This window comes from Vombatus ursinus, unplaced genomic scaffold (genome assembly GCF_900497805.2).
Source record: "Vombatus ursinus unplaced genomic scaffold, bare-nosed wombat genome assembly UNPS02014814.1, whole genome shotgun sequence".
Classification (NCBI taxonomy): domain Eukaryota; kingdom Metazoa; phylum Chordata; class Mammalia; order Diprotodontia; family Vombatidae; genus Vombatus; species Vombatus ursinus.
The window spans coordinates 12,383,101-12,397,106 of NW_020954592.1; the positions used below are offsets into that span (position 1 = coordinate 12,383,101).

The 14,006-nt window shown below is 36.3% G+C and overlaps 1 protein-coding gene across 5 annotated transcripts in view; it reads left to right on the plus strand.

Annotated features, from left to right (window-relative positions):
* The window catches only part of REPS2 (RALBP1 associated Eps domain containing 2), a 256,055-nt gene that overhangs the window by 102,823 nt on the left and 139,226 nt on the right, over positions 1-14,006 (plus strand). For all 5 annotated transcript variants that reach the window (XM_027835347.1, XM_027835349.1, XM_027835351.1 and 2 more), the window contains exon 5: positions 1,984-2,081. In XM_027835347.1, coding sequence (XP_027691148.1) covers positions 1,984-2,081 — 98 coding nt within the window. The remainder of the gene's footprint in view (positions 1-1,983; positions 2,082-14,006) is intronic.

Genomic DNA, 14,006 nt, shown 5'->3' on the forward strand with positions numbered 1-14,006 from the left:
TAGATAGAATTTCCTTATGCTGGATTCCACTTCATAATGAAAAGTATCAAAGCTGAGTTCCAATTTATTCTAGTTGTTTTTAGGACTAAATTTTGGCATTCAGCTGCTGTTTTGAAGTGAGTAATTTAAGAATCACTACTGTTCATAAAGAACACATTGACTGAGTATATCTAAACTTCTGGGGTTTTAAAGATATTTGGATTATGACTGCTGTTGTGTGCCTCAGTACGTCATCCAGTTTTTACATGTAGGAGTTCAGTTAGTGCCTTACCTGGGATCGGCTCCAAGTGTTTTGTTTTGTTTTGTTTTTTAAATGAAGAATTTTGTTATAAAGGAAAAATCATTTGCTTGGAGGAAAGTAAAAAACGAAAGCTGCGTATGTGAAATCGACCCAGTGTTTTTGTATAGATGTTCCTCTCCTGGTTGAGTTCTTTCTTATTAAAACAAAGAACACTGCCATGGCATGGAGAAAACAAACTTCTGCCTAATATCTCTTATTTATATGTATAACAGTTGGAAGAAATTCCTATCACTTATTTTATCCTCTCAAAAACTTCAAATATTTGCCTAGAAAAGCAGAATGCTTTCAACTTAGGGAATGGTTTTTCTTTTGTATTTGAACAGTAAGGGTTGAGTGTTGCCTCTATTTTTTTGTATGCTCCCTGACTTCAATGACAGCAAAGATTTTGGCAAGGTCATTGTTTATTGGCTGTTGAAGAAACAGAGGAAAGTACAAAGTAGTTTTGATGTTTTGGAAATTTTTTCTTAATTGATTAAACAGAGCAAAATCAATTTTAAGTCAAAGTTATGGGGTAAAAAACCAACAATTAACATGTAAATATGTAGAACAAATTTTAATATCCCTTAAGGTAGGGCTGAAATAAAATTGAAAATATTTGTGTTTTTTGATACTTTTTAATCTTAAATTTTTTTATCTTGATATCTATGTATATATATGGAGAAATATATAGCATACCTATATACATACACACACACACATAAATGTATATGTAGAGAATGAGAGAGAGTGTGAGGGAGAGTGAAGAGAGAGGAAGACAGAGAGCGAGGGGGTAGAGAGGGAGGAAGAGGGGAAGATGGAAGGAGAGAAGGAAGGGGGGAAGAGAAAGAGAAGGAAGGAGAGAGAGAGGGAGGGAGGGAAAGAGAAAGAGGGAAAGAAGAGAGGGAAGAAGAGAGAGAAAGGGAGGGAAAGAAAGGAGAGAGGGAGAGATAGAGGGAGATGGAGAGAGGGAAAGGGAAAGAAAAAGAGAGAGAGAGAGAAAATGAGAATGTCATCCTAAGTTTAACTTAAGAACTGAACCCAACTGATCCAACAGCCCCAGCTTCACTAGCAGCAGGGACTACAGGTGTGTATTACCCACATATGGCTATTTTTTATATTAGGTTAGGGAAGAAAAAGAAGGAAGGATATTTGGCTTATTGGAATAGAGGAATTATTAACTTAATTGTATTAAAGACCAGGTAAACATTCATTCCTGTACTTTTTAAAGAATACATTTTAGGGGGAGTGAATAGACATGTTAGATAATTTAGACTATTGAATGTTGGTAGAATTCGTTGTTTGGAGTATAAGCAATCACTCTTATCTCCATCCCCACAGTATACATTTATTTTCTAGCCTCTAGAACATACTTTTGACCCTAATATGATGCAAATTGCTATTTCTCAATCAAGTATTTAATATTTTTATTCTGTTAAACTTTGCTTCAACATCAATTTCTTTGTTCTAAAACATGTAATTTAAGGAATAGTTTTCCTTGTAAAGTACTGTGTGCTGAGAAAATTATTTTTGATTAATTTAAATTTTAATTATGTGACTTTTGGGGCATAATGTGAGATTATGGGTACCATCTCATTTATAGGAAAGTGAATTTTGTATATAAATTGCCTCAGCTTATATGTGCCAAAATTAATCATTTTTATGTTGAGTCTCTGACACCATTTTGGTTTTCCTGATTCTTTCAGCTCCTTATGAAGCTAGACAACTTGCCCTCCAACAAGAGGGACCCACGTCAGGAAGCCATGGACCCAAGCCCACACGACGGCAGACTTCTCTTATTAGGGTAATTTTTGTTATATAGTTTGATCATCATCATAATTGTAACTCATTTATGCAAATATTTTTCTCACAATATCCCTTGGAAGTAGTTAGTAGGTTATTCCTGCTTAATAGACAAGGAAACAAGTTACCCTTGCTCAAGGTCACATGACTCAGGTCAGTGTCAAGGTCAGTGTCAGAGGGAAATGGGTCAGAGCTCTGGCTCTGAGTCTATTGATTTCCCCATTATATCCTGAACTGTAAAATTGAGAAAGGAGGAAAGCAGTGAAGCTATAGGGTGCAGAAAAGTGACTTTTTAGCTGAATCTTTGCAAATTATTGCAGAGGAGACATGAGACCAAATACCTGACTCTCTTTGAACTTTATCCTGTCATGTAATTGGTTAATCTTTACTTGTTCCTTTGTTTCCCTTGTAAACGTCCCCATGCCTAAGTAGACACATACACTTTTCAATTTAGATTCTACTGTTTTACTCTAGCTAAACTGAACTCCCAACCATGCCAAGCTCTTTCCTGGCTCCAAGCCCATACTTAGACCATCTTCCTCATTGAGAATGCCCTTCTTCCCCTTTGCCTATCCAATGCCTATCAGTCAGTCTTGACCCAGATCCAGTCTCTTTTCTCCCTTGAATCCTTCTCCCATCCCTCCAGCCCACATGTATCTTCTTTAGTACTTTGTGACATATAAAAAATTCAAGAGACATAGTTTATGAGTAATTAATAGTTTTATTAATTATTGCTAAAGGATAATTAATAAAAGGTGTCAATGGCACTCTTGAATGCCAAAGACCCCTCATGGAACCCACTGCTTATATGCCCTTGGAAGAATGAGTGTTTCTGAGGGTGCAATCAACTCCGGTTAATAATTAATGAGAATGAATATTACAATGAGAGATGGGTTTATTCTGATGAGGGGCTGGGAGATGTGACTTTGATCACTTAGTCTTGGACGAAGAGACTTATCTCTTATTGAATCACCTGCCTAGGACAATCTAGACAAAATGGGGTTCATCTCTACTTAGGCTTGTCCTACTAAAATACAATGGGCCAGATTTCACTAGACTAGAATCTTTTTGTAAGGTTTTTCTTGGGTGGGGCAACAACGTCAACTAGGTAAAATGGCCTAGATGAGGAAAATTATGGGGCAAGGTCAGACATCTCCCCAATAATTTATTAGCTTACTCTCTGTACCTTTCCTTTCACACTTATGTCTTGCATTGCATTGGTACTTAATTGTTTTATGGCTATCCCTTGTTCCCCCAAGTAGACTTTCAAGCTTCTATAAGGTAGAGATTCTTAAATTTTAACATTTCCTTCATTGCTTAGCCCTGCAGTGCCTGGCTCACAGTAGGCACTTGTTGGCTTGACTTGAAATATAGTATGTACTTCAATACTTTGGACTATGTCACTCTCCTGCTTAAGCATCTTCAGAAGCTCCCTATTGCCTCCTAGAATAAAATACAAATTCCTCAGCTTGACATAGCAGGCTCCAACCTACTTTTCCATGGGATACCGTTATGTTTTTAGTTATCTAGATTCACCTCCTCAGTTCCTCACTTTTATTTACCTAACATATTGTCTCTGTTGCAAATGTTCACTTCTGTTCCCTCATACAGCCACCATGTAATTCAGGCCCTTAGTTTCTCTTGCCTGAAGTATCATGGTAGCTTCCTAATCTGTCTCCTTTCTTCAAATCTCTCCCTTCTCCAATCAATCCTTGACACAGCTGCCAAATTCATTTTCCTAAAACACAAATGCTGGGAAAAACATTAATTTAGAAAGGCCAAGGTCATTCACCACATCCCAGGACATTGCCAGTTGTCTTGACTTTTGTCTTATTGCCAGGCTTCAATGACTTTGGAGGAGAGCTGATGACTTTGCTCAGCTCTGCCTCACTTAAATCCAATTCAAGAGCAAATCAAGACTTCACTCTTGTGATGTCATTGGTCCTTTTTGAGAATGAAGGATGAACAATAACAACAGTATGTTACTTCTCTCCTCAATAAATTCTAGTGGCTTTCTATTACATGCAGGATCAAAAATAAAATTCTCTGGCATTTAAAATCCTTCACAACATGTCCTCGTCTTACCTTTCCAGTCTTATTGCACATGACTTCCTTCCATACATACTGTGGTCCAGCTAAACTGGTCTGACTGTTCCCAGAACCTGCACTATGCTCTCTCCTTACCTGTTTCTTAGAATCCCTTGCTTCCTTCCAGACTCAGCTCAAGCATTTCCTTCTACACAAGGCCTTTGCTGATCCTTTTAGTTGCCAGTGTCCTCTCCTCAAAATCACCTTGTATTTATTTATATATGTACATACTATATCCCCTGGCTAGACTGTAAGCTTGCCAAGAACAAGGACAGTTTTTACTTTTTGTCTTTTTAAACTTAGCACGTAGCATCATGCCTGACATACAGTATGTGCTTGACAAATAAATGCTTGTTGTTTGATTGTTTCTCATTACTCCCCTCCATGAACATTTCTGGTTCCTTGAACTTAGCTTTCTATCTCCCATCTCGGTACTTTTCTGCAGCCTTTCAGTTCCACTCTATCCTCCCTTTCACCTCTTAGAATTTTTAGCTTCCTTCATGACTCTATTCATTCCTTTTTTTTTTTAATTCAGCTATATTTTATTTGCAGGTCTGAATTCTCTCCCTTTAACCCCCTCTCCACTTGAGAAAGCAAGAAAAATAAAACCTTTTACAAACATAAAAAGTTAAGCAAAACAAATTCCTGCATTGGCCATATCAAAAAAAAGAAAAAGCCACAATCTGTGCTCTGGATCCATCGCCTCTCTTATCGTCTTAAAACAGGCCAGATTGCCTGTTTTATCATGAGTCCTCTGGAATTGGTCATTGTGTTGATTAGAATTCCCAAGTCTTTCAAAGTTGTTTGTCTTTACAATATTATTGTAATTGTATGGCTCATTCTTTTGGTTCTGTTCGCTTCACTTTGTATTAGTTCATACAAGTCTTTCTATGTTTCTCTGAAACTTTCTCCTTCATCATTTCTTACAGCACAACAGTATTCCATTATATTTATATACCATAACTTGTTTAGCCATTACCCAATTGATGGGCACTCCCTCAGTTTTCAATTCTTTTTTTTTTAAATAATTTATTTTTAGTTTTCAACACTCACTTCCATAAGATTTTTAAGAGTTTAAAATTTTCTCCCCTCTCTCTCATTCCCCCTCCCCAAGACGACAAGTAATCTGATATAGGCTCTACTTATACATTCATAGTATCCAATTCTTTATGACCACAAAAAACACTGCTATAAATATTTATGTACATATGGATAATTTTTCTCTTTCTTTGATCTCTTTGAGGTATCAGTAGTGGTATCACTGGGTCAAAAGGTATGTCTAGTTTAATAGCTTTTTGAGTATAACTCCAAATTACTTTCCAGAATGGCTGGACCACTGTATAGTTCCATCAACAGTATATACCTGTTTTCGCACAGCCCCTCCAGCATTTGTCATTTTCCTTTTTTTTTTGTCAACTTTGCCAATCTGATGGGTGTGAAACAACCTAAAAGTTGTTTTAATTTCCATTTCTCTAATTCTTAGCCATTTAAAACTTTTTTTTTTTTAAATGGCTGTTAAGAATTCTTCCTTTGAAAAGTGCCTCTTTATATCCTTTGACCATTCATCCATTGGGGTATAATACAATTCAGATGTCCCTAAAAAAACAAACAAAAAACAACCCTTTCCTGATCCCTCTAGTCATTAGTGTACTTTTGATCCTTAAATTATTTTATATTTACTTACATTTTTACATGGAACATATACTATGTTAAAAGTTAAGATCCTTAAGGGCAGGGCTTGGTTTTTTTATTTTTGTCTTTATGTTCTTAATAGCTAGCACAGTGCTTGGCATATTGTAGGTACTTAATAATTGCTAGTTGAATTGGTATGATCTCATCAATATGGGCATACTTGCTACTAGTGCAACCCATCTATGTCTCATCCTGAGTGATTCTTGTCTGTATCTTAGTGCACTTGAGGCCTTCTAATAGGTCTTTTTATATTTCATGTATGTGGTTCATTTCTTCTGGTAGGCTATCAACTTGCTGATCACTGATTCAGTATTTCACACCTAACGTACTAACAAATGAAGAGACATCTTGGTGTAGAGGAAAGAGAGGTGGACATGGAATCAAGAAGATCTGAGTTTGAATCTTACCTTAGACACTATTTGACTCTGGGCAAGTCATTTAACCCTGTTTCCCTTCAGTTTCCTCATATATAACATGGGGATAATCATAGTACATACTTCACAGGTCTATGAGAGAAGAAAAACCAAGATAATATATGTAGAGTGTTTTGCAAATCTTAAAGCGCTATATAAATGTTAGATATTAATTCTTGCTGCTGGTCTGTTAGAGTGATTGTTAGTACCCTTTACCCTTTTCTGTCACTCCACCAATATTAAGGAAGCATTAGGGAGCCACACAGAATGAGTGTCGTTTTGTGTTTTTATCTGTTTTGTGGTTTACAGTGACCAAAGCAAAGAATTCATTTCCTAATGTTCCTACTGTTAATAATGAACCTCTTCACACTAGGCTGATTCTCTGACTGCTTTCAGAGTCTGTTGTGGAGATGGTGGTTGGAACCTCTCCAATTTAGCAGAACTTGCTAGAACTCTTTTCATCTCCTTGGCATAACCAAGTCTGTGTGCTTTCCACTGTACTGCTTTGTTGTTACTACCCAGGGGGAATAGATCTTACCTTGTTCTGACTCAATTTAAATACAGACGGGAGAGCATGTTAGTTTTCATTTAGGATGTTCTGGACTCACAGCGGTAGTACTGAATATGGGGGTTGAAAAATAGAGAAAGAGAGAGAGAGAGACAGACAGAGAGAAAGAGAGAGAGAGGAGAACTAGTTCAATTCTATTCTTTAAGGTAGTGTTGACCCACAGGTTATTAATGTCCTAAAAGATATTTGGTAGTGATCACCTCCTCAAATTTGTGTCATTCTTCCCATGACCTGGATCTTTTGTTTTATGGATATGTAGAGTTTGTGGCTAGGTATAAGAAAGTCAACAAATGACAGCCTTAAGGGAGGTCAAAATATTTAATTTGAAAACCACAATATTTACATACACATGGATTTGGCTTCCAAAAAAATTTTAGGAGAGTATTTTTTAAGAATTTATAATGTGGGAGAGTCTAAGCAAAGGAAAATGTATGACTGATATCTGTATCTCTATATATTCACATATAAGTATATAATGTTTGACTGTCATGTTATATAGTATATAATGTATAACACAGTTACACAATATATTATGTAAAATAACATATATACATGTATTTAATGTTCATTATTTACAGAAATATATAATATGCACACATTTATCTTTGCAGAAATATATGCATATATGTATATATACATATACATAGATCTATCTATCTATCTATGCTAAACATGATATAATCAATTTTTTCTCTTTTCTTTTTCAGTTTAGAAAGGAAAGTTCCATTAAGGAGATATAATTTAGATTTAAGTTAGAGGAACTGATACAGGAAAAATGAGCTAGTGTGCTCTCTGGTTTTAAAATTTTTTCTCTAGGCTTGGCTGTGTCTCAGTTTTAGAGAGAAGCTATTTCAACTTTAGTAGACAATAGACAAGGCTGCAGATTGGGAGGTGGGGAGTAGTATGTAGGAGAGTATAAATACAATTTTACCTATAGAAGTGTCTTTGATATCAAAGGTGCTTATAACATAATGGTTTGAATACAGGCCAGTGATGAATATGGCCCACTTGTCTAAAATAAGAGGAATATATTATATTATAATGATCTCTTTGAAATGGGAATATATTATATTAATACATAAAATATCAATTCATAATTAATATCTTATACAAAGGGGGATATTTATATATGCATTTATATGCAAATATGTTTATATTTTTACATACCATTTTTGGATATACATATAAATATTTACCTATATATATTCATACCTATATGAAAAGGAACACTGATTATAGGCTGTATGCAAGTTTATACAACCCACATTTGGGTTTACATTTGGACATTTGTGTCATTTGTGTCATTTGAGAGAGAGCTGTGATCCAGGGTGGCAAAAAGTGAAAACCTAGAATATTCTCTGGGGCCTTTCAGTTGGCAACACTGGGGTCTCTTCCCTTCAGTAAGTTTGGGTTCATGGCTTGTAAAGGAAATACAGTGAAGTTTAAATGAAAGAAAGCTATAATGCTTTAGTTTTCACGGCTGAAATGTTCACCTTCTTTAATTTGTGGACTGTCTTTTAGAGCCTGCCAAGTGGTCTTGGCTGAATTCCATGTCTCAGGAAGGAAAATGCTACCTGGTTCAGTCATGTAGGTGTTCCTAGTTTAAAACCACTAATCTGGGAAAGAAAAACACATTTTTAAAATGATTTAAAAATATACAAGTTTAGTGATAAATTAAAAAAAAAACCAGTTTATTGAGTGCAGATGATGTGTTAAACAATTAGAGGTCAACTTATTCTCTCACCCTCCATACCAGCAAGATACAGGACATGTGCTAATCTGCTGTCAGAGGTGATGGTGACTCCTTTTCTCCTTACTTTCTGTTTGTGGCCCTATGATTCCAACCTTGCTACCTGATTGGAAGTAGGGATTACCACTAACAGCTGAGGGACAGTGTTAGTGATGGTGGTCCCTGGGTGGACCTTAAGAACCTTGACCAGAGGTTGGTATTAGCAGGGATAGAAAACCCCCGTGTCAGATGCTGTGTAAAATATGTGGCCCTGGTCTTTCATAGACGTGGGTTCTATGGCAGGGATTCTAAACCTGGGGTTTGTTTGTAAACAAGGATCTGTTGATAGATTTCAGGGTATCCATGAATTTGGATGGGAAACACCCCCTCCCCCAATTACGTCTTTATTTTAACTAACATCAAATTGAAATGTAGCATTTTCTTTATTTATGAATGCAGAAAAAATATTATGAGAAGGGTTTGGGAGGCTTCATGAGACTGCTAGTTTATTTTTTGAAAAAAAATTTTTGGGGAAATTGTCAATTATCAATGGGACGCAAAAAAAGTTAAGAACCCTTGCTCTGATGCCTCATGGCAGATAATGACAACTTTTATATTTTATTTAGGTTTTGGATTGCTTTACATTTTTCTTCTGTTTAGATTTTTTTTTTTTTTAAGATGGATAGACATGAAACGTGTCCCATGGGAAAAGATATTTGAGAGAGATTTGAGAAGGATGTGAAAGTCTTCAGCCTTCTGTTATGGAGACCTATTACATTTTTATTACTCACTATTTATTAGATTACCCTATTTGCACAGTGCTCCAGTGAAATTGCACAGAATAGGTTATGGCCCAGTCCGTGCTTCTACATGGGTCTGTGAGAGTAACCAAGGGCTGATACTGGAGTAGAATAATTAGCATACTGAATCTATTCATTACTGATGTCTGTTTCTCATCAGGAGTACTCTGGCAAAAACCCCTTGTCTGCAATGGCCACTCTGTGTTCCAGACTTCAAATTGTTAAACCTAATTCCCACCCACCTCCCCCTTTTTTAAAGTTTGTTCTCAGAGTCAAGAAACCTGAGGTTTAATAATTATACAAGCTAAGCCAGTGAATTGTTGGTAATTAAATCCTTCATTGCCCTGGGAAAAATTGAAGAGTTACTTTCTTACCTTGTTGATTTTGATGAGGAATGCTAGATTTACTGATCTGTTTATGAATGGAAACATAATCTTATAAACAGACTACCAAGCATGTGATGTTACCACCTAAGTGTTCATTTCCTGCACTAATGCCAGGGCAATGTTGACAGATGGTCCTGCTTGCTACCATTGAGAAATCTTGTTGAGGAAATCTTTTTTTCCCCTTTCTCTCCTCTCTCTCTCTTTTTTTTTTATTCACTGATTCCTACTTAATTATCCAATTTTAATTTTTCTTCTTCTTTTTCTCCTCCCTTTTAACATTCTCCCCTGATAGTGCCTCAGGCCTCTTAGTGGAACTCTCTGCCTGGTTTAGTTCTAGCTAAAGCTATTCATGCTTAAAGAAAAAGTTGATGTCCAACAAACCTTTGTATGCAAAAGAAGATTAAGATTAGATTGTCTTAAGGGGAAAATCTGGAACTCTGGTGAGCTGGAGGATGCTTGAGAAGGTTTTATTAGTCCAGAAAAACAAAATTATTAAGAATTTGAGATTGTGGCTGACAAAAGGAGATGAGATTCTCAGAATAGGTGTTAAGGTTGAGTGCTCTTAAAGACAGTTGGTTGTTTGAGACTGACAGTGAAGCAATATTACTGCCTGGTGTGTGTTAGGAAAGGAAACATACAGAATTGGAAATGATACATGGATTGCATAGAAAAGAGATAATCAGAAAAGGAGGCACGTTTCAAGGGGGCGGAATTATTTATCATGGCATCTCATTTAGACAGTGACTTCTTCTGTTATATTTTCCTGTTGTTGTTTTTTTCTTCTTTTGTCAAAAAACTTTTTGGTTATGCCCCTAGAAGTAAGCGACTGTTTCCTCCCTGCTTTTAAGGTCTGTTCTAGTGAAGTGACTGTCTCTGTTTTGTCGGGTGCTGGGAAACTCAGGTCATTATTCCAGAGTGAGGTGAGTTTTAGAGTCTTAGAGGTACGTTAGTGAAGTCCTGTTTTCAGTTTTGATTCACTGTTCTCTTCCACTTGGTCTGGATTCCTAGTTTGTATCATAGTGATTGTAGATTTAGAATTCAAAGACCTTTCTTATCATCTACACCAACTCATTCATTTTTATCAGTGAGGAAGCTTAGTCCCAGAGAGGTTGTGACTTGTTCAAGGTCACGAAGATATCAGTTGGCCGAGGCAGGAGACAGTCAGGTGATGTGATTCCAAATCTATTCCTCTTGCTACTCAACCAATTCTTAAGACCCTTCCCTTTATTTACTATTGGTTTGCAGAAAGAAACTTGGGAAATATGGTGTTTGGTCTCCTGAGAGAAGAAAAGACACAAGTAAGGGGGGAAGAGAAGAGAATGAGGTTATCCTCCCCATCTTTAATAGCAAAAGGGGTTGGAGTTGATTATTTTATCATATACATATTTATTTTAAGACAAAATTATATTTTATATTCTAAAGGGACAGCTTTAGGTTTTGAGATTGAAAGTTTTCAAACATTTCTTTGTAGAAATGAGGGAAGGCATGGATCCTGATGTTTTGCAATGTTCCTCTTTGTTACCATGTGTCTCATGGAAAGTGAGACCCTATAGGCTAAATCCAATGTTACTTGAATGTTTCCAGGAATAATCTAGGTCTCTTTAAGATGCTCATGCAGGTGAATTGATATCTTCTGAAACCAGAGAGAAAAAAATACAAAAATAAAAGCAAAAGCTAGCTTCATTACAGTTTTCCCCTAGAATATTAGTGCTTCTTTAGCAAACTGGGACATCTGGTTGTCCTTATTTGGATCATAATAGCAGTCAGGTTGAGTAGTCACTGGGTGAAATGCAACTAATAAAGTCCCAGTTGTTAGAGGTGGGAAACATTAGCACAATTGAGGGGAAGACTTCTCAAAAATGTTTTGGAAACCTGACTTCTTTTCCTCTTACTGAAATAGAAAGGAGTGTGTTTATGTGTGAGTGTGTGTGTGTGTGTGTGTGTGTGTGTGTGTGGTAATAACAGGAAGAACTGGTTTGATAGATTTTAACAGGCATCTGCATTATTTCCTGAATCTTGACATCTTGTTTTACTCTCCCCTTCCTTGTTTCACTGGAAAGCAAAGCTAGAATTTTAAGCCATTTCTCTAAGGGTCAAAGGTTATTATGTCGGTCAGACCTCACCACTATGCCCTGCCTGTGGTCAGGTCTGCAGTAAAATTAGCTCCTTATTCTGATATCTCTAGAGGGGTCTCATTCCCGTGGACATCAAATTTCTTCCTGTTTCCCCTGCCCTTCCTGTATTTTCTTTTAAGATTTCTGCATCCTTACTTTTGAGAGTAAATGGATTTTATTTAAATTGGAAAGGGTAACCTCTTCCTCACCTACTTAAAAAAAACCCCCAAAACCTCTTCTTTTCTCTCTATTCCCTTTTGTGTGATTGCTGACGTATGCTAGTTAAATATTCTTTTGAGCACATACTGCTCTGTACAATAAAGGGAAAAAAAATGGTCACTCTTGGGGAATCTTTGCTGCAGGGAGCTTATGTTTGAAAGCCCAAACTGTTTGCATTCTCTTTTCATAATGCAAGTAGTTTTTATCTTTCTAGTGTAAATTCTTTGAGGCAAGAATGCCTCAAGAACTTTCACAAAGCAACAAATACTCGGCTAGGGGATAATAACCTGGGGTTCACAGACTTCCCAGCAGTTAGCTGATAGATTTTAGAGGGACCACAAATTTGTTGTTTATTTCAATAAAATTAATTTCCTTTGTGGTCCAATGTATTGTATTTTATGCATTTAAAATATTATTCTATGCAGGTGTTCATAGGCTTCACCAGAGTGGCAAAGGGGTCCACAACATAAAAAAGTGTAAAAACTTCTGGTCTAAGCCCTTTCCAGAGACAATCAAATCTTTAGTGTCTTAACCTTATGACTTCCTTCTATAGCTGTACCCTCTGGCTCTTCCCTTCTACTGTTGTCAAGCTAGTGATATTCATCTGAGAGATGAGCTGTAAAAGCTTCATCACATTATAAGATTTTAATTAGAATCTGGGAATTATTTTTTATATACTTTTTAATTTATTTACCCTCTTCTTTCCCCCCTTTCCCCCTAAATCTTTCCCTTTTTTTCTTTTCTCTTTCACTTTTTAAACTTTTGTTCTGAACTTAAGAAATAAAACAAACATTTCCATAACATAGTAGACTAGAAAAAAGGATGATTGCACATGAAACTGTGAATCTATTATGTACAGTTTGCTATTCCTTTAAAATATATATTATATACAATAAATATATAATAAAGTTTTCATGTAACTTTTTCCCCTAGAGATGGTTATCATTAGAAATATACATATAAATATGTATGTAAAAGTATATATGTAAAACTTCTATTTATCAGTTCTTTCTCTGGATGCAGATAATGTCTTTTCCTTCTTTCTTTCTTTCTTTCCTTCCTTCCTTCTCTCCTTCCTTCTTTTTCCTTTCTTCCTTCCTTCCTTGCCTGGGCTAGAAGTACAATGGCCACTCATTGGCCAAATGTAAACTTTTAACCTGCTCCATTTTTTGATTCTGGGACAGTTTGACCCTCTTTAGGCAGCTTACTGGATCTTTGCTCCCTAGGACTTACCACATTAACTAAGTGATACTTGATAGGCTTTAGCCCTACTGTAGCTGGGAACTCCCACTCAAGTGATGCACCAACCTCAGCCTCCTCCAGTAGCAGGGATTCCAAGCACTGGCAACTTCCATTTCCCAACTCCTTTTCTCAGTGGCTAGCAGATCCTAACCTTCTATGCATCTAATTCCTGTCATTCACTACAGTCTCCCTGCTTAGGTGAAAAATAGTTAATTAGTTAGCAAACATGTATTGAAAGTACCAACTTTGTGCTAGAGGCTGGGGATACAGAGACAAAAATGAAACTTTAGTCCTTGTCCTCTGAGTATGCATTCTATTGGAACAGTCAAAATGAACACTAAAGTATATTAAAATATATACAAAGCTTACACAAGGTAATTTTTTGGTGGGGATGTATTAGCAGCAGGGGAAACAGGAGAGGTTTCCTGTAGGAGGTAGTATTTTTAGCCAAATTTTTAAAAAAATTATTTGTAATTAATGGAACAAAACTGGCATTTCCATAATACAGTATAATAAAGAGATGATTGCACATGAAACTGCAAATCTACGATGTACAACTTGCTATTTCCTCCAAATATACGACAAGGTTATCATGAAAATTTCTTTTTTTCCTCTTTTTTTCTTCCCTCCACACCTCCCCCCAAGATGGTTACCATGAGATTCAAATAGGTGTAT